The 19864-nt window shown below is 47.0% G+C and overlaps 1 protein-coding gene across 1 annotated transcript in view; it reads right to left on the bottom strand.

Moving 5' to 3' along the window:
* LOC148817493 (pleckstrin homology domain-containing family G member 5-like) overlaps positions 1–19864 on the bottom strand; it is a 99269-nt gene that overhangs the window by 31268 nt on the left and 48137 nt on the right. Inside the window, exons 3-8 of the mRNA XM_088938259.1 lie at positions 7510–7651; positions 5965–6064; positions 5372–5432; positions 3895–3986; positions 3313–3449; positions 651–817 (exon numbers count right to left, since the gene is read on the bottom strand). Of these exons, the coding sequence (XP_088794385.1) occupies positions 651–817; positions 3313–3449; positions 3895–3986; positions 5372–5432; positions 5965–6064; positions 7510–7651 (699 nt within the window). The remainder of the gene's footprint in view (positions 1–650; positions 818–3312; positions 3450–3894; positions 3987–5371; positions 5433–5964; positions 6065–7509; positions 7652–19864) is intronic.

Here is a 19864-nt window from a genome sequence, read left to right as displayed (position 1 = left end):
ACGCTCTCCCACACCACGCCACGAAGATTCGCCTTGTTTACGGCGCGTCTAAGAAACACTTTCGACGGCTGAACCTTTCCTCCCTGGAAAGCCACAGGCACACACACACACTCCTGTGGAAGACAACCACAGGAAGAGTTAGGATGGCTCCAGGCCACACAGTCCCAGACTCCTGACCTGCAGCCCCAGTTCTTCTACTGATGCATTTAGAGACCAGTTTGGATTGGTTTCACGGTGGAACAGAAGGCACACATACAAGCCCCTGCCTCACTGACACAGGACTTGGCAGATGCAGCCTGAGTGTACGGTTCTCCTGCATGTGACACAACACCAGACACTAAAAGGAGAAGACACGGTACACATACAGCAGGGCTGTGGGCTACCGGTTCGGCTACTGAAGACCCAGCCTGTGTGGCGAGGTCCGATAAGAAATAATCTGTTAAGTAGATTGACACCCACAGGAGAAGAGTTGGCACAGCAGTCAGAAAGTGATCTACAGTGCGTTTTGCATTTCCTAGAAGTGACAAGATGATAGATATCGTTTTCCAGGGCCGTTCATGTGTAAATGCGGTGTCAGAGAAACGGATCAAATGAAAGGTGAAAGCAGGAACGAGTGCACGCAGACGGAAGGGAAAATCAGACCCACTAACCAGCAAATCCACATTGTCCCTGCGCCCCAGGGAGCCATGTTCCACTCTCTCGCACCCAGGGGTGAGGATGTAGGAGTTCTGCCCGGAGGAGGGCTTCATGTTGGGCAGGCTGAGGGAGCGTAGGTCCTTCACCCCCTGCTCCACCTTCAGCTCATCTCCGGGCTTCGCTGGGAGGACGGGAAGGAGAGGGAGAGAGACGGGGAGACGTGAGGCGTTTGCTGCAGTCTGTCTGCTCCTCCGGGCCTCGCCACTCGCTCCTGGCGGCTCCCAAAGCCCTCTTCCAAGAGCGGCTCCCAAACACTCCGAATGAAAATGCTGATTGATATCAATAACGGGCTGCTGAAATGAGTACCCCTGGCCACAAAGATCCTCATTAAAGGCGGCACCATAAATGACAGGAAAAGCCGATTCCTGAGCAAATACCGATATGGCACATTCCTTATCATGGGGCATGAATTCTAGGGTCATAGCCAGGAGAGCCCAGGAACACCTTTTGGGGTCCACTGTTCTATATCACATTATTAATAAATCCAGAAGACGCTGGATTTAATCGTATCTTGCACACAAACTAGATTTAGTCTAAAGACTTTGGTGACCCTTCTATGCTTGCTAGAAATTGTGAATTATGCCATTACACAGACAAGATGATAGCCTAGGATGATTTCATGACACTGATTTTATCTATTGCTCTTATGATGTCTTGCTTGCAGCTTTTCTTTGGGTCTAGTGTACCTTTATACTATCCTACATTCGCTTTGACAGTGCTGTGGTAAAATTGGTTCTGTAAAATGAAGATTGACTGACGTGAGATACAGCATTTTGTTGGTGTCATGTTGAAGACTGCAGGCAAAAAAGCATCACACAACTCTCACAAAACCCCTCTCCTACAGAATATGCTGGGTGATGCAGAAAGTACAAAGTCAGTCCCTCTGCAGCATCCATTGAACTGCAAGACAAAATCGAATCTGACCAGGGTTGACGTTTCCTGTCCGTAAAATCCATATTTTTCCCAGTATTCCCAAAATACAGATAATTAAGATTAGCTCACCATGGCTGTGGCGTAATATAACAGTTTCTCATAGAAGAGGCTTGCAAATCTCACTGCACACTAATTGTGCAAGAGAGGAACCCCTTCCTTTCATTAATCTCGCTAATGTGCGGGTTCTGTCTATGAGATCTGTGCTGTAAAACATGAGTAGGTAGGAGGGGGAAGTTTAAAGAGAAAAGACATGAGTCACTGCACTGTGGTTGACTTGGTTACCTTAAAAGAGCACATTCACTTCATCTTAAACCAGCAGCAAATCTCTCTGTAAAGCCAGACCTTGATAAATTCGATTCTGAAGAGAATTGGCTCTTCAGCTCAGGCATTTGCTTTGCCTAAGGGGACAAGGTAACAGGCGAGAGACAGAGAAGTATTGTGTGCGACACGTACAGACAGAGATGCATAGCAGGGAAAAGAGGGTAAGGAAAATATTACGGCTTTTCAAGAAAAAAAAGCCTTTTGTCGTAACATGCCAAATATTTGCCTTTGCAGCCCACTTCCCTGCTCCTGCCTTCCTCCTGTTCCCACAGGGAAAAAACAGGCAGTGTCTCATCAGGCAGCTCTCTCTTACCACAGAATTAAACAACTCTGGGCATCGCACTGCTGCGCAGGCCTGAGAGCCCAGGGAGCTCCACCACTCGCTTTCACAGAGCAGAGACCAGAGCTCATCAGTCAAGACAAGAGGCCATCAGTCAGGCTGATACAAGGTCAAGCACCTTATAGCGCTTTTCTGGACACTCCACTCAAGAGCGCTTTACAGGTGATGGGGATCCCCTCCACCACCAGTGTGCAGCCCTACAAAGTGTGCCAGTTCGCTCCCCACACCTCAGCTCTCGGAGGAGAACAGAGTGAGGAAGTGAGGAAACAGAGTTGGGGATTATTAGGAGGCTGTGATTGGTAAAGGCCAATGGGAATTTTGGCCAGGATGCCCGGGTAACACCCCCACTGTTTTAGAGAAAATTTGTAATTTTTTTTAATGATTTTTAACATCCACGGAGAGTCAGGACCTCGGTTTTACGTCTCATGTGAAGGACAGCACCTTTTTTTAACAGTATAGTGTCCCAGTCACTATACTAGGGCATTAGGACCCACAAAGACCGCAGGGTGAAGCTCAGCAGGGGTGAGCCTGGTCAGTACCTGGATGGGAGACTCCTGGGAAAGCTGAGGCTGCTGCTGGAAGAGGTGTTAGTGGGACCAGTAGGGGGCGCTCACCCTGCTGCCTGTGTGGGTCCTAATGCCCCAGTATAGTGACAGGGACACTATATTGTAAAAAGGCACCGTCCTTCAGATGAGCTGTAAAACCGAGGTCCTGACTCTCTGTGGTCATTGAAAATTAAAATTTAAAAAATTAAAAAGAGTAGGGGTGTAACCACGGCATCCTGGCCAAATTTCCCCCTGGCCTTTACCAGTCATGGCCTCCGAATAATCCCCCTCTCTGAACTGGCTTCATCACTCTGCTCTCCTCCCCACTGAGAGCTGGTGTGTGGTGAGCATACTGTCGCATCATCCAGGTGGGGCTGCACACTGGTGGTGGTGGAGGGGATCCCCATTACCTGTAAAGCACTTTGAGTGGAGTGTCCAGAAAAGCGCTATAGAAGTGCAAGCGATTATTATTATTACCTTTCACTTTGAGGTAGTGCCCCCCAAAGCGGTAGGCCTCGAAGCTGAGGGAGAGTGGCGTGTTGGACTGGTCCAGGAACAGGTCGACCCGGGACAGCTCGATGGCCTTCCTCTCGAACACCGGGGCCAGCACCTCACTGCGAAAGCGCGACAACGGGCCGGGTTAGAGAGACGCGGCTCGGTACACACTCGCTCACGTTCAGAGGCTGCTGCGCCTTTTTCATGGATAAACCCGTTCATACAGACCCCTGCCACGCGACAGAGAGCAACACGCTTTCCCACAGCCTGGCACACCTGCTTGCACAGGGCCAAGCTGCAGCACACAGGGGTGTCTGTGCACACTCCGCTTTGTGCCTGGTGTTTTGTCCGTTTCGAAGATGAATTCTATATCTCAGTGGATTCCGCTGGCAGGGATCTTTATACTGTATGTGTATATAATGGGAGACTTGGAAAATGAATTTATATTGCGTTTTACCTTGCAGTGTTGAATTCAGAATCCACCTCCAGTGTCTTAACGCTACTGAAATGGCAACGCATTGCCCTCCTACCCACAGAGACCACCCCTCTTCCTTCTGTCCTCACCGTAGGGTCTTCTTCTTCATGGCGGGCACGATCTCCATGTCGATGTCCACGTTCAGGTCAAATTTCAGTGTGAAACACTCTTTACTAGGGTCCTGCAGGGGGAGACACCAAGAACACGACTCAATATTTCCCAATTGTTTGTTTTCAAAATGCAAGGGTTTATCTTCAGTATATTATACTCTAACTCTTTTTCCCCCACACGAATCTATTTATAAGCAATGGTTTATAACATTCATGTTTGGAAAGCACTTACAATTCCCATTGTTTTTGGAGTTGCACAGAACATGAACATATTTCCTCATTATGCTGATTGCTACACCCTAAAGATTAGCAACTACCAAAAAAAAAACAAAAAATTAAAACTTAGAACAAAGTTCTGCCAGTATTCAAATGTCAGCATTACAGTGGATTATTTCTGTTGGATTTTAAAGGAATATTTAGCGGTGTGAATCAAGATGAACCTCCTGTTTCCTGGAAATCAATTATATAACTAATGACTGTTCTTTGCAATATTACAGTGATAGTACAGTGCAGCATTTTTAAGCACAACACTTATGCAATTTGTAACTCATTAAGTTATATGATGTATTTTTGCTTCTATTTTGTCGGGGGTATGAATAAATCTGGAAGGCACTGTTAGATTTACTTCAATTCTCCTAAAAGCCAACTCTACTTCCTTTTGAACAATGAGTAAACAACCTGGACTTCTAATAATAAACAGCCTGGACTAATAATTCTGCCTTCTTCTGCTTTTCTCTTAATATCGTCAGCACTAAGACAGCCCCTACAGCTCTTCCCACTCACGCTTCTTTGGGAAACTGTGGGAGTGGGCCAGGAGTTCCTGAATGTGCAAAAAGGGAAATTTCCCAATTTTGTCTTCAAAGATTTCCCTAAAAACGACAGTCACACTTCCTTATCCCGATGTGTCAACCATACAAGCAAAACTGAGTTATTATTCCATCATTCTGACGTGCCTCACTCGGTGTTAACCCTCAATTCCCTTTTCACAAAAAACAACGATGGAGTTCAGACTACAGACAGATGTGGAAATATTATTCGACTTCACAGGCAGTCAAACCAAAACCTTGGTATACTTCCTTGAGTGAAAGATGCAGACAGTGGCCTCGGCTTCTCTCAGCCGACTGTGCTCCGGGAATCCTGGTTATAGTCAGCTAGTGACCGTGTGCTGGGAATCCTGGTTATAGTCAGCTAGTGACCGTGTGCTGGGAATCCTGGTTATAGTCAGCTAGTGACCATGTGCTGGGAATCCTGGTTATAGTCAGCTAGTGACATGACCCAGAGCTCGAACTCGCATTCATGAAGCTCAAATTGCACTTGGATTCTTACTGTATGAGTCACTCAGGAGCCGCCCTCCGCCCCCCCTCTGACTGATTTTCCTTTAAGGGAAAGAAGGAGACCCTGCAGCGCGATGTTTGAGATAGAAACAGAGGTGTCTCACCCTGCAGGCTGTACTCACGTCAGTGTGGCGCCTCCGGGGCTTCTTCTTGGGCAGCTTCATTCCTGCCGCTCTGCGATCCCTGCGAGGCAACACATGACATGAAGGATCGGAGAACAGAGCACCCACGAGCTTTCATCCCGAGCACAGCAGAGAGCTCTCACTGCTTCGGGACCAGTGGCTATTTGGGAAGTGGCATCAACAAAATTTTAAAATCTTCCCCCCATGCTTAACATTCAAGGTGCTGGCAATAACGCTGAAAATGAACTTGAATTCACTGTATATGTTGCATTTTTTTAAAAAAAAAACATAAATAATGGTTGCATTTATATCTTCCGATCTTCGAATCGTCAATTGTTAAGTCAGCTTTGCTTTCTGACAGCACAGAGTGGATGAGTACCTGTAACCTCGGTGTAACCTCCACTACATCTTACAGGAGAGTGTGAGCCTACTGGAGGAGCAGATCACCCTGGGATACTCAGAGCAAAATATGCATGAGATTCTAGGATCAATGGGTTGCCAGCAAGTAAATGTGCTAAATTCACGTGCACTCGTTCACCGGGCTGTCACGCCGAGCCCGAACCCTCCGGCACAGAGCCGTGCAGGAAACTCACCCCCTCTCGTTGCCCCCCTCATCCTCCTCTTCCAAATCGGAGGGGGGGCTGGTGCGGGAGGGGCAGGAGCGCGTCGACACGTTCCGTGCCAGGATCGAACCTGGGGGGGAAACAGCACCACACATGATCACGTTTAAAATAAAAGGGGCCTCACGTTCTAGCGAACCCCAACTTGTGTGCAGCGGTCTACCAGCATGGGGCAGGGTTAAAACACAGGCCTAGGGAACTGCATCTCTATGAACACCAAAAAAAAGTAACGTAGTCCAAGCACACCGACTTCTGTTGAAATATATCATTGTGTTTCATAACAAAATGGATAAGTCACTGCAACAATGTAACTAATTACTTCGGGTTTCATCACTGCTAACTAGTAAACCCATCTGGCCAGTCCTCACTATTAGCAGAATAAGGATATGGAATTTAACTAGGCACACAATTTTCATCAGGTGAGTCAAATACACAAGCGGAGGTAACGGGGGGGGGGCAGATCCTCTGGGACGCAAATGGCACTGAAGGGAAAGGAAGAAGGAAGTGGCCAACCAAGTGAGTGGCTTTTGTGGACATGTGTTGAAGGTTCATGAGAAAGAGACTTTGTTCTTTCTTCATTAGCTGATAAGCACTTTAGCTGCCCAAACGTTCTTTGGAAGAAGAAGCAGCTCAGAGGAGCTTAGGCCTTGCTTTTATTTGGTTGCTGAGTAGTTCACTTTGCGCTGTAAATAAAAGAGCACTCTATCTTTACCATCCAGCTGTTTGGGGTGTCTGTGTATCCGTGGACCTGCCTATCAACGATCCTGATCGTGACACCTTGCCCCGGGGGGGGTCACAGCTGCTTTCACGGTATCCGACATGAAACAGCTGGATGGGATCTTTGGATAGAGCAGACTAGCAACCAAACAAGATGGCTCCAATGACTTCCTCCAGCACCTCTGACCTTCAGACACTCTCGTCTTCTCACGTCAGAAATGTAAAGTGCTCTGGGAGGTGCTGCTTACACCCATGCAAGAATGTGAGAAACCAGAATAATAATAATTGCTTACACTTAGATAGCGCTTTTCTGGACACTCCACTCAAAGTGCTTTACAGGTAATGGGGATCCCCTCCACCACCACCAGTGTGCAGCCCCACCTGGAGGATATGATGTCAGCCATAGTGCACCATTACGCTCCCCACACACCAGCTCTCAGTGGGGAGGAGAGCAGAGTGATGAAGCCAGTGCAGAGGTGGGGATTATTAGGAGGCCATGATTGGTAAGGGCCAATGGGAAATTTGACCAGGACACCGGGGTAACACCCCTACTCTTTTCAAGAGACGCCCTGGGATTTTTAATGACCAAAGAGAGTCAGGACCTCAGTTTTATGTCTCATCCGAAGGACGGCGCCTTTTTTACAGTACAGTGTCCCCGTCACTATACTGGAACATCAGGATCCACACAGACCGCAGGGTGAGCGCCCCCCTACTGGCCTCACTAACACCTCTTCCAGCAGCAACCTCAGCTTTCCCAGGTCCTGGCCAGGCCCACACCCGCACAGGCCTGACGGCTCCTACCTTGCGGCTGCAGGTCGAAGCGGGGGTGCCGGTCGAAGTGCATGGCGTGGCGCTCGTCCTGGTGGCAGCGGGAGTCACATGACCCGCACAGGTGCAGCGGGCTCTTGTTGTTGAGGTCCCGGCAGTCTGAGTGGTGGCAGACCTGCGGACATCAAAGCGCCCCGAGTCAGCCAGTCAATGCGTCAATCGGTACGACATGGGGGCGAAGGCAGCATTGCCACTGTACGCCAGCAGCAGGCTCATGTATATCAGCTGATCTCAACGTGGCGGTCAGCTACCACCTGTCCCCTTATTTTGGATAATGATATATAAACAGAACGTTATTTTTGTGCTTGTTCAGCATCATTTGTATAAGAGCCTACACACTTATGTATTAAAACCTGAACTGGATCATACCAGAAGACTTATTTTTATCCTTATACAGAAATTCCACCCCTTGAGAGCTCAAGAAATATCAGAAGAGTGGTGACTGCCAAATGGACCCACTTAATTTAACCGGATTTCTCCTGTGATTAGAGTTCTGACTAAACAAGCACAATGCACTAAAACAGTGTAATAGTGCTAGATTTCCAATTCACTTCATCAGTGGTACAAATATCAGGCTTCTGGGTGAGCGTCTATGTCAGACCCTGCATGGCACACCAAGGAAGACCAAGCAACCAGACACTGCTGCGATCCTGCCTTTAAGGTTTTGTGCTATCAGTTGTGTCACATGCCTTTTGAAATTCTTTTATAGTATGAGTTAAGAAAAGATGAGAATCCTAAATATCCACTGAGGTCAGGAGGGAGGGATCAATCATAAAAAAACAATAAAGACAAATGACCCAAATGACAAGTTTACCAGGAATATACAGTAACACTGCCTCACGAAAACAGCGGCTCCACCACAAGGTTGTTCTGAAACTGGGCTCTGTTAAATATTAGTCGCTGATGTCATCGCTGTTTATTAGAGAGATGGACTGTGGGATCTTTGATGACCAGACAGCAGAACGCTTTCAGCTCGACCTCTCAGCCTGTGGTAAAACAGGGCGTGCACACGTACATGCTTTTATATTTCTGTATTTGTGTGGATGTCTCGCTGACTCTCCCTCCATTATTACCTATTATTCCAATCAAGAGGCAAATGAAACTCTACACAAGGGGCGAAAAGGAACCAGAAATATTCCTGGCACTTTCTGATTTAAAAGAAAATACCATTGGGTTTATTAAAAAAAATAATTTAAATTATGAGGGTGTTCTCTTGGGCAGCACTGGGGCCCTGGGTTCAACTCTGGACCTGGGGTGCTGTCTGTGAGGAGTTTGTATGTTCTCCCCCTTGTTTGCATTGTTTCCTCCCACAGTCTAATGACATGCTGGTAGGTTTACTGGCTTCTGGCAAAAAAGCCCCTGTGGTGAGTGTGTCTGTGTGTAGCTTGTGATGGACTGGCGTCCCATCCAGGGTGTACCCTGCTTTGGGCCCACTGCATGCTGGGATAGGTTCCAACTCCCCCATTACCCTGAATTGGATGAAGCGTTTAGAAAATAGATGTGTTTGGGTTTCTATCGCTGTGGGGACATTGTCTTAGGTTTTGAACCCCCAATAGCATTAATAAACGCAAGTTTATTTTTTGTACTTGCGAGTACAAAATGACAAAATGCTAGCTCTCGCTCTGCTCTGATGTAATATTCTGCGCTCACTGACAGCCCCAGGATAGTCTTGGGAGTTTCAAGAAGACGCTATTTAGTTTGGTAAATAAAGCCATCTGCTTTGTGAGGACCTCTTTACTCAGAAATGGCCATCACAAACCTAGCAATACATGCAAACACACACACCAGCCCTCCACCCCCGCCAGAGCTCAGACAGCACTGGCCCACTGCTGTAACACAGAAAGGTCAAGTGATCAACAGATCCTGCTTCTACAAACAGGATACAGGACTCTGGCCTCCACTGTAAACACTGAGAGGCAGAGCGTTCATTGACAAAGCCTGTGCAACGCTAGTCAGCAGCCAGCCTTCGCATATCCCACGCCTCCCCTGGCCGGGCAGCCGAACGGGGTATTTCTCACACAGGGTAGGTCATAGAAGTTACACTGTAAGCTCTGTGACAGGAACAGATCACACAAAAATGGAAGTTTCTGCATGGTGCCTGTTGGTTTTGGGAACATCTTATTGTCCCTGAATTGATGGCCACTGTACCTTTTTCATGATCCGATGTGCTTTTCCTCTGTTCTGTCACAGTGAGACAAGTAACCTGGGTTTTCTCGGACTCTGACCTGTCCCCTGCTAATTTCAGGCCTTGCTCTGCCCTGCAGTAAACATGTGCAAACCCTACAGTCTGTAAATACCAGTGCATTCTTTAATTCACAACCAAGGGCATGGGTCTTTCATTTCTGCACGCGGTTGTTCACTGCGGCACTTCACTCCCACTTTTTCTAAATCCTGGTCGTCTGGCCTCACACAGCCAGCTAAAGCCCCGCCCCTCCCCTGACCCCCTTCACCTCCGAGGCAGGAAGTGAGGATGTGTGGAGAGAGACAATGGCCGTCGCGTTAATGGACTTCCTGTCATTGTCCCTGCAGCCACTCGTGTGAGGATCTCTGGGCTCTGCCAGGGGCTTGTGCCAATGGCCACCCCACACCCTGGCACTGCCACCCTGTGCCCCTGCCCTGCGGTGCCGTCTGTGCTGCCTGCACTGCCTGTGACTGGGATACGAAGCGCTGGAAAGAGTCATTACACAGCTTTCACAACCTACTGCTCCTGTACACAGTGGACCAGCTCTTTTCTTCCTATCAGAAAGGAGATAAAAACAGCAGAAAACCGATTCTAAAAGCTGTTTAAGCCCAACTATACATCATTAAAATTGCACATAAGCTTTATCTTGTGTTTGTGTGCAATGTGAATAAATCTGTACCTTTTATATCATCATGGTGAGTCTAAGACAATAGGAGGTAAAAAATATTGCTTGGGAGCAAAAAAGCTTTGAAAAATAGATTACTATTATAACAAAGTCAGGATACTTCTGCAGATGGAAACCCAAGGAGTGAAAAACTGAGTTGCATTTTTATTGCTTGCATTTGTATATCGCCTTTCATCCCAAATAATGTGTCAGCTCTAGCCTTGGCTTCTACATAGAGGGTTCAAGATTTCTGACCTATTGAGATGCATGACATTTTTACAATTCACCACTGACTAGGGCTTTACCCTTTCCTAGAGAGGAAGAGATGGCAAATTAATCTGATACCAGTCTGGTCATGTTGAGCGCAGATGGAGAGGGAGATTTTAAAGACAAACACCTCCTCATCTCCTACTTTCTCCACAGACCTCTTACATCCCACCAGTTCCATTTTTAAACTTCTCCCTTCCGTGAGGAGGTTTCAAAGTATCCAATGGAGTCGTGCTCGGTTCCAAAATAGCACCTATCTAGAGGGCATCAGGCACCTCAATACACTGTATGTGTGAGTGCAATGTGCCTTCTTGTTGTTTTGTGTTGGTTTTATCCAGGCTGCACTAGAGCAAATGCCAATCAACTTTGTTGACATGCCAATTAAGCATCAAATTGAATTAAGAACGACCCTTCATATATCAAACAACAACAACAAAAAAGAGCAAAGAACTTTTTTCAAATAATCTGGCTCGCTCCCACTCTGTGAGTTCCTAGGCAAGGGATATATAATGACACATCGAACACAACAGGTGTATCACAACACAGATTCGCCCAGTCTATCCAGCTGAAAGATACCGCCTGAAAGGCTTTGTTTATAGAAGAGAAGAAAGACTAAGAAGAAAATAAATAATAAAGTTTCAGGAACCACAAAATGCGTTGGACCTTGTAATTAAAAACTAGTGTGCCAATGCATTTCCGTTTATTTTTACAGGAACTTCAAAAAAGTAGTTATTTTAGATAAATATACACCTTTCTAATGTGGTTTGCTGCCTGTTTTTCCTGCCATTAGATTTGATTTGAAATCTCAGTTGGCTGAATTTCACAAGGTTTCACAAGGTTTATAGATGCACCATGAAAAAAAGATTGTGGTGCATTTTGTTACAAAAGGAGATTTTTTACCTTCGGTATTAAATACCGACCTCACAGTATATGTGGATACTGCAGTGTCAAATTAAATAACAGAACAGAGTCTTATTTTGACACTGTATGGGGTACGTAAAGTGAAAACTGAGCACCTTCATTCAACCCTCTGCAAAACTGGACTCCACCTATCTCAACACACAGCCAAAACAAACACACTTGCCTGAAGTGACTGAACGTCTTCCTTCTGGGGTTTAATTAAGAAACAGAATTTCCCAAAAAACGTTTGGGGGATGACGCAGCATAGCGCTCAAAAGATACAGGAATAAAAATAGTCCAGCTGCGCGACCAAGTGACATTTCTAGCAGAGGATGTGATTGCTTCCCAATCTGCAGTTATAATTTACACGCTAATTCTCATCCCCATCTGTCAGGACAGGGACAGAGCAGAAGCCGCTGCCAGCGGCCGCATCATGTCCAGCTCTGGACAAGCAGCTGTGAAAAGCACACTAACCGCTGGGCAAGCTCTGGCTTCGACTTTACCATCCACAGCCCGTCTCGCTACGTCACGCCTGAAGAGAAGATAACCTTTTCTTCTTGCTGCCCAGCTGTATTCTTATTATAATAATAATAATAATAATAATAATAATAATTGCTTACACTTATATAGCACTTTTCTGGACACTCCGCTCAAAGCGCTTTACAGGTAATGGGGATCCCCTCCACCACCACCAGTGTGCAGCCCCACCTGGATGATGCACCAGTACTCTCCCCACACACCAGCTCTCAGTGGGGAGGAGAGCAGAGTGATGAAGCCAGTTCAGAGATGAGGATTATTCAGAGGCCATGATTGGTAAAGGCCAGGGGGAAATTTGGCCAGGACGCTGGGATTGCACCCCTACTCTTTTCTTTTTAATGACCACAGAGAGTCAGGACCTCGGTTTTACGTCTCATCTGAAGGACAGCGCCTGTTTACAGTATAGTGTCCCCATCAGAGAGCGCCCCCTACTGGCCCCACTAACACCTCTTCCAGCAGCAACCTTAGTTTTTCCCAGGAGGTCTCCCATCCAGGTACTGACCAGGCTCACACCTGCTGAGCTTCAGTGGGCTGCCAGTTGTGAGTTGCAGGGTGATATGGCTGCTGGCATATTAGACATTCTTGTCTTCTCTTTTCTTTATCGTGGAGCGTGCAGCACAGAAATCCCCTGCCCGAGGCGAGTGCCCAGCGCACAGGCAGAGAGGACCCCCGCTGGGTCGGTCACTGCTTGATGCAGTTCAGGTTTGGGGGCTACAGGGTCTTAGCTTCGAGTTAGGTTTGGGGGTTCGTGATTTGGGGGAGATCTGCCCCCGTTAAAATGATTTTAAACACACGCTGCTCGTTTCCTTCACCAGTACAAAGCACAGGGCCTGCAAAGCCCGGAGTGGACTGAGGAGCTACGCAGCGGGAGGGCTGCCGGCTTGCCCCGCGGAAAACGGGCCCAATGTCATTGCAAGGCCAGAGAGAGGTGAGCGAGTGATCCGTCAGCCCCCACACGGGAGGAAGGGATTATCACCAGGCTTGTGTTTCAGTGCACGCCGAGCAGCTGAACCAACAGCAGCTCGCCCACACCTGAAACCCAGCGCTCTGCCCGGCCTGCCCCCCAAATGCCACCTTCCCCCATCGGCTCTGCCACCCTGCAGCGACACAGGATCAACCTGGAGCCGGGAGCCTCGCACAGACAGGTTCTCCTCTGATCGAGGAGCTTCCCGCTCTTCTTGTGCTTGTGGTTAAGAATCATCCGCAAAGAATTTGTTTGTTTAAATGTGCTGTGTATATAAGGAAACAGTTCTTGAATATGTCTATTAATCATCTGATAATTAATATCTACATACACTGACTGATAGTGACCTAACGCGCACTCTTATTGGAATTTGGTGCCTCGTGCCCGAGCAGGGAGATGGCATGTTCCGTTGTAAAAACGGGCCATCTGGTGAATCGATGCATGCTATAAAGTGTTGAAACATTTCCCACTGCATTTTTCACTCTGAGAATAATTGGCCGTTTAGAAAAAGCGACTGTGGAGAAAAACGCAGGAAGCAGAGCCACAGACAGTCTGGACCTCTGAAGCTAGACTGTGAGGGAAAAGTAGCCGCTTTTTCCAGGGAAGAGCACACTGACAGAGCTGGAAGGGCTCAGTAACACCGCTTCTGTCTGAACCACTTAGACTCGTTGCCACCAGCAGGCTGGCTAGTCTCACTACTGAAGCCCTCATCTAAGAAAACATTTACACACTTGTTTTATGCCCATTTGGTAAGATTTAATAGCATCTACAGGACGTAAATGAGGAAAATAGCTTGAAGGAATGACTACATGTCTTTAGTATTAGTATTATTATTTATAATTTCTATTTATATCCATCTATAAACACTATTACCAACAAATTCACATCCCTTTACATTGTTCAGTGGTAACAAGCATGTCAATACTATAAATGGTATTAATACTTTATCAAAGATTGGAAGACAAGAGATCAACATGCATATTAATCACTTTCTCAAGTATTGTACTGCACTGCAAAGGCAAAACATGTACCCAAGGCAACAGCATTGAAAAACACAGTCCAACTTAAGCTTAAGCTGTTAAGGCTTTTTTCTATAGATATTACATTTTTAGTGTCATGCAGATCTGCAGTTTAGTGGGATTTCGAAATGAGTAACTGTAACCCATTCAGCACTGTGCTATTCCTTCCTTTCATCCAACCTCTTCTAATTCGGGGTTGTGGGGGAACCAGAGCCTATCCTGGAAAGCAAGGGGCACAAAGTGGGGTACCCCCTGGACTGGCTGCCAGTCTATCACAGGGCACACGGAGAAACAAACACACGTACATTCACACCAGGGCCAGATTTCCCAGAAGCCAAATAATGTTCCTGTGTGTCTTTGGACTGTGGGAGGAACACAGTCCACATGAACACAGGGGGACACACAAACGGCACACCACTGTAGCCATGACTTGCCAAATGATTGAGATGCTGCATTGAAGCCATTATTCCTCAGTTCACCTTCCTGGAGATGTCAACAGCTTTTTTGAAACACAGCGTTCCTTTGTTCTACACATTTCTTCTCAATAATTATTTCTCACAGTTTCATAATCGACTGCAATTATTGAATATTTGAACTGTAAGAAAACTATATCGGAATACGTATATCTTAATGTTAAATTCACAAGAACTGAGGCCTTTTTAAAAAAATCAATCATTTAGACCTGTGCCTACTGGATATCAGTGAATTAAAATGTTACTTAGATAAGTTCTGTTCAATTCTGCAGGGGGTGGGATACCTTACTCTGAAGATATAAAAACCATTCAATTAGAGAGCAGAACCCGACACTGAATTAAACACTAGTAACATACACAAAAGGAAATGAATCATTTAGGAAAGATAAAGCCCAGAAAAGTTCACTGCAAAAAGACTTCATCCGAAGGAAAGCTGCTTCAAGCCAAGGCAAGCAGCAACAGGTAATTGGTTCTAATGCAGGCTGAGCCTGGGCCGTGACAGGAGAGATCTAAGGAGGATCACGTTGCAGCCAGGAACAGCGCTGCTGGAAAACCAGGTGGAGCGCTTCCCAAGGGATCAGAAATTCTAGAGCAACGCCCTGGTACAGAGACGGAAGACACTGTGGTGCAGGAGGTCCACGGCCAACCCAAAACAGCCAGTTAGAGCAGTGTCCACTCACAGCTTGCATGCAGAAGTGTCCAGGGCACTTTATGCTCAAAGTCACAGCCAGATCACCAGAGAGTTAAAAATCCCAGACCTTGGGTGCTCCCGGGTGGCTCAGCCAGTGAACACCCTTGGCTTGGAGTGCAGCTGAAGCCCTGTAGACAAGACAACGCACTGTTGTCACCCAGGAGTGTCCCGGCTGAGAAAAAGCTTAACCGTTCTGGGATCGTGAAGCTACTGAGCAGCCAAGCAAGTAAGACGGGCCAAACGGTACATGTGATGTTCTTGACGATTCCCTGTGTGTATGGCAGATGGCACAGCTGGCTGAGCCCAGCCAGGGCAGGATGGGCTTGTAGTGCAGCCAGTGAGAACTCCAGCCGACACTAAACCGCCTGCAGTTTTAGTTTTTAGATATATGATACATTATGTATTGTATGTATTGTATATTACATATTAAATATTTATCCATAATGTCACATGTATTATCCATCCACACCTTTTCTAACCACTTCTTCCAATTCAGGGATGTGGGCCTATCCCAGCAAGAAAGGGGCACAAGGCAGGGTATGCCCTGGATGGGACGCCAGTCCATCACAAGCCACACACACACGCTCACACCAGGGCCAGTTTTCCCAGGAGCCAATTAACCTTCCAGCATGTCTTTGGACTGTGAGAGGAAACGAGAGCACACTGAGGAAGCCCACGCAAACATGGGGAGAACATACAAACTCCACACACACAGCGCCCTAGAAGTTGAACCCGGGGCCCCAGCGCTGTGAGGCAGCAATGCTAGCCGCTGTGCCACCATGGCGCTGTCCATTTTTTCATGTAGTTACATCATGATTATACAATCACAGGAGGATAACGGTGTAAAAAATGGCAGATGGCTCTGACAAGCACATGATGTACTTAAAGTACGTCATCCTTATACTCCAACTGTGGCAGCAATATGGCCAGGACTCCCTGGCAAAAGAGATCCCAATGTGAGTGGGACATCCCAGTTAAACAAAGGTTAAATAAAAAAAAATAAAACCACGTTTTTTGGTGTATCTCACACTGTTGCTTGACAGGATAGGTTTGTGCTCTCCTGTGACCCTGTATTAGATAAAGTGGTTAGAAAATGGATAGATGTTTCTGAAAGCTCTTGCCAGGTTATCAGCACAGACTGTCCTGGCACCACATACTCCTGTTCCGAAGATGACTAGAAGAAAGATTACAGACAAGTGAAGAGCTTAAAGCCCATCTCGTCCACTTGGTAGCCAGCTAATCTGAGGATTTCATCCTGCCATTTCTTTGATACAAGACAAGGACATCAACTTGATCAACCTGGTTCATCCTCCCACAACTCTTTGTGTGAAGAGGCACCTCCTGTAAGAACCTACAGCCTCCTCCTCTTAAGAACTTAAGAATGAGTCTGTTCTCACCTCTCCTCTTACATAACACTATGTGTGACATTTCCTCACTGACAAGCACTCCACACATCTTATCTCATTGTTAAAGCAAAAAAGAAATCAAACCATGTAAAATTCTCTCCAATGTGCTACATTCAGATTCACACCAGGTGACTCATTCACTGCAGGACGAAAGCTTTTTAAGTCCGCTGTGGGACTGGAACCAGTGCTTCACCTGAACATATGGCTGCTCTGTGGTCCGCTTGGAGACAGCAGCAACGAAGAGGATCAATGATTCTAATTACAGTTTTGCCACATCCACCTCCATCTAGCATCACAAGCCTGAAACGAACGTAAAGAGGGAAGTTTAGGAGCTCCTGAGCTGCTCCGCCAGTATAAGCGTCTGCCCGAGCACAGGCTGAGCTCTAAGATCCCGGGTTCGGGCCCGGGTCATGTGACTGGGCAGCGGTACACGCTTGGCTGAGGAGGCTTGAGAAAAGGGTGTTCTCTGCCCTCGGAGACGCGATGATCTTGTGACTTCCTGAGCGCTTCCAGTCAATGACACACGTACAGCTGGGCAGGCTGGTGGAGCCTCTCGTTCGCTCCTGAGTGAAGGTGCGGGTTTGTTGAAGTTTGTATCCTTGCACCAACGCAAGACAAACACACTCTGGGACATCTCCAAGTCATGTGGGTGTAGAACAGAAAAATAACGGGGGATTCATTTGTCTGATAAAACGAATTTAACAATTGCAGCAGCCGAAAAGGCAATCATAACCCCGATTCGGAGAAAATGCCGGGTCTCCAGTCAAGGGAAGAGTCATGCACGCTATCAGCTCAAGAGTACATTCTAGAGAGCTGATGTCTGAGGTGATTCTAGTGCTGTCGATGAGCACTTCTCCCAGGATAAACAATGTCTGAGGAAACAGACCAAAACAGGCAAAGGCTAAAGCTCTCGGAAACTGGCCCTTTCCAGTGTCTACAGAAGGGACAGGCATCACCACGGCGTGCACTTTAAAGTTTAATGGCGTGACGTGTGAAACCATAATCTCCAGGGCTGAATCAGACGGGGGCTGTGTAATTAGCTGTGTGAGCCGTGCGTGGCTCATGCCCCACGCTGTCTGCGGAGACAGGGCGTGCTGAACGGGCCTCCCACTGCAAGCCATATCCCATATTGCCCTGTCTCTCCCGTCCCCCCCCCTCGCCTGCTTGGCCAGACACCTCCCTCACAGCCCCAGCATAACTCAGGAGTGCTGGAGAAACAGCCTGGAAAACTTTTCTTTTTTCCTCTTAATTGAAACTTCATGGAAGCGATAACAGTTCTTTAACAGGCAAATGGATTCCTTTCATCTATGAATGAGTGGATGCAACACTTTCTCACGGAATTTCAGGTTCTCTCCCTAAAAATAAATACATGCGCCTCTTCTCAGAAATAAAGTGTGCCCTCCAGTCCAGGTACTGTAATTCCAGCAGCCTGATCTGCCGAAAGGCAGTAACCTCTCTTCCTTGAACTTCCGTGCTCACTGTTTGTTTCAGATTTTATCTTTTGCTCCTTCCCCTGTGAATCCCAATAAGTTTACGGACGACAAATGCAAACTTGACTGCAATCTGACAGGTGGCCATCAGGAGTTTTGCTATGGAAAACTGTGTTGAAAACTCTGTAGTGTTAAAGCATAAAGATGTCTCAAATACTTATATATATATAAATACAGAGCTTATCAGCTAAGGAAAGCCACAAGTTTCAAACTGAGAAAACAAAACGCCTCCCCAAGATAGTGACAGTGGGGACACTGCTCTTGTAGTGACATGGGCAACGAGAACAGTGCACCACACCACTGTTCACTTTTCTCACGCAGACACTGGGCCATCCCTGGAGTGGCAACTTGTCTGTTGACTGGACACAGGTTACAGCAGAAAAAAAATAAGCGGAGTAACATCAGGCAGAAGAGAAGGACTGATAGGTCAGCAAAGAATATGAAATGAGGAAAGGAGAGACGCAATACTATTATCATAATCATCGCAGGTGAGATTTTAGTGACAGTTATTGCTACCGAGTTACTACAGTTCAAAATAAATGTATAGGCCCAACTAATAATACGTATCTGGAAACTATCTTCTACACTATATATGTTCAATATCATCCACCCATCCAGTTTCTAACCAATACTGGGTCGCAAGGGAACAGGAGTCTAACCCGACCAGAAATCGGACAGGACACCAGTCCATCTCAGACACGCTCACACAGTTTTCCCAGACATTTACCCAATTAACCTACCAGCATGTGCTTGGACTGTGGGAGGAAACTGGAGCCCCTGGAGGAAACCCACACAAACATGGGGAGCACACACAAAATGCTAAACACTGTGACACTCCGCTGCTCTAATTAAATATATAAATCCTGGACTAATCCCTTGGTGCCTTTTTCTGAAATGTTTATACTCGGATCCCAGTGTTGCCTCAGGAATGCGAGCAGCTCTGCTGGAAACATGTACAGTAAGAGGGTTCACAATGACGTGCAAGTGAGAATACGAGTGAGCGATCACCATCATTATCCTTGACACTAGCACCACGAGTCCAGCACTATTCACAGACATCCATCGATTCATCGATTTATCCATTTAATTTCAGAAAAGCACCACCGGAAAAAACTGCATCTGTGTGTAACGCTTCGCATGCAGAAGAACAACACGGAGGTGCAAGACAAGAGCTGGGAAAACCAGGACAGAGAGGCACACGGGGAGAAAGATAAGGCCTCTTCAGCACAGGCTATGACCCACAGCCCCTCTAACTGAGATAAAGGCACCGCCGGCCCGCCCTATTCTGCAAATACTCAATATTTCCAAAGCCTAAGCAGGCCGCCGGGCCTGACCCCACACGCTGCAGACATCACCGGTGGTGTGCCAATATTCAAACCTTGCCTTTGGCAGTCAATCCTGTTCAAGTAACACACACACAATTTCTTTCTGTTGTTTGATCCTGAAAGATGAAAATGTTTTCATCTGTAACACTCGTTCGTGAAAGGAGCAGCAGGGAGCAGAGTGACCTTCCAGTGGGCCCTGTGACCCCTTCCAAAAATAAAAGCCTAAATAACAACAAGCAAGGCCTTGGCTTTTCTGTTCCCTGTAGCACCACAGGGCAGCCAGTTTGGGAGGAGAGGTTAAAGGGCACGAATGTCCGGCCCCCTGTTCTGAAAGCTCAGCACATGAAAGAGGAGAGACCAAAACCAGAAGCAGACTTGAGAGAAATACTACAGGCACTTGACCAGCTGGG

Source organism: Atractosteus spatula, chromosome 20 (genome assembly GCF_055471065.1).
Source record: "Atractosteus spatula isolate fAtrSpa1 chromosome 20, fAtrSpa1.hap1, whole genome shotgun sequence".
In the NCBI taxonomy this organism is placed as follows: Eukaryota; Metazoa; Chordata; class Actinopteri; order Semionotiformes; family Lepisosteidae; genus Atractosteus; species Atractosteus spatula.
This window is presented reverse-complemented; position numbering and strand designations above follow the sequence as displayed.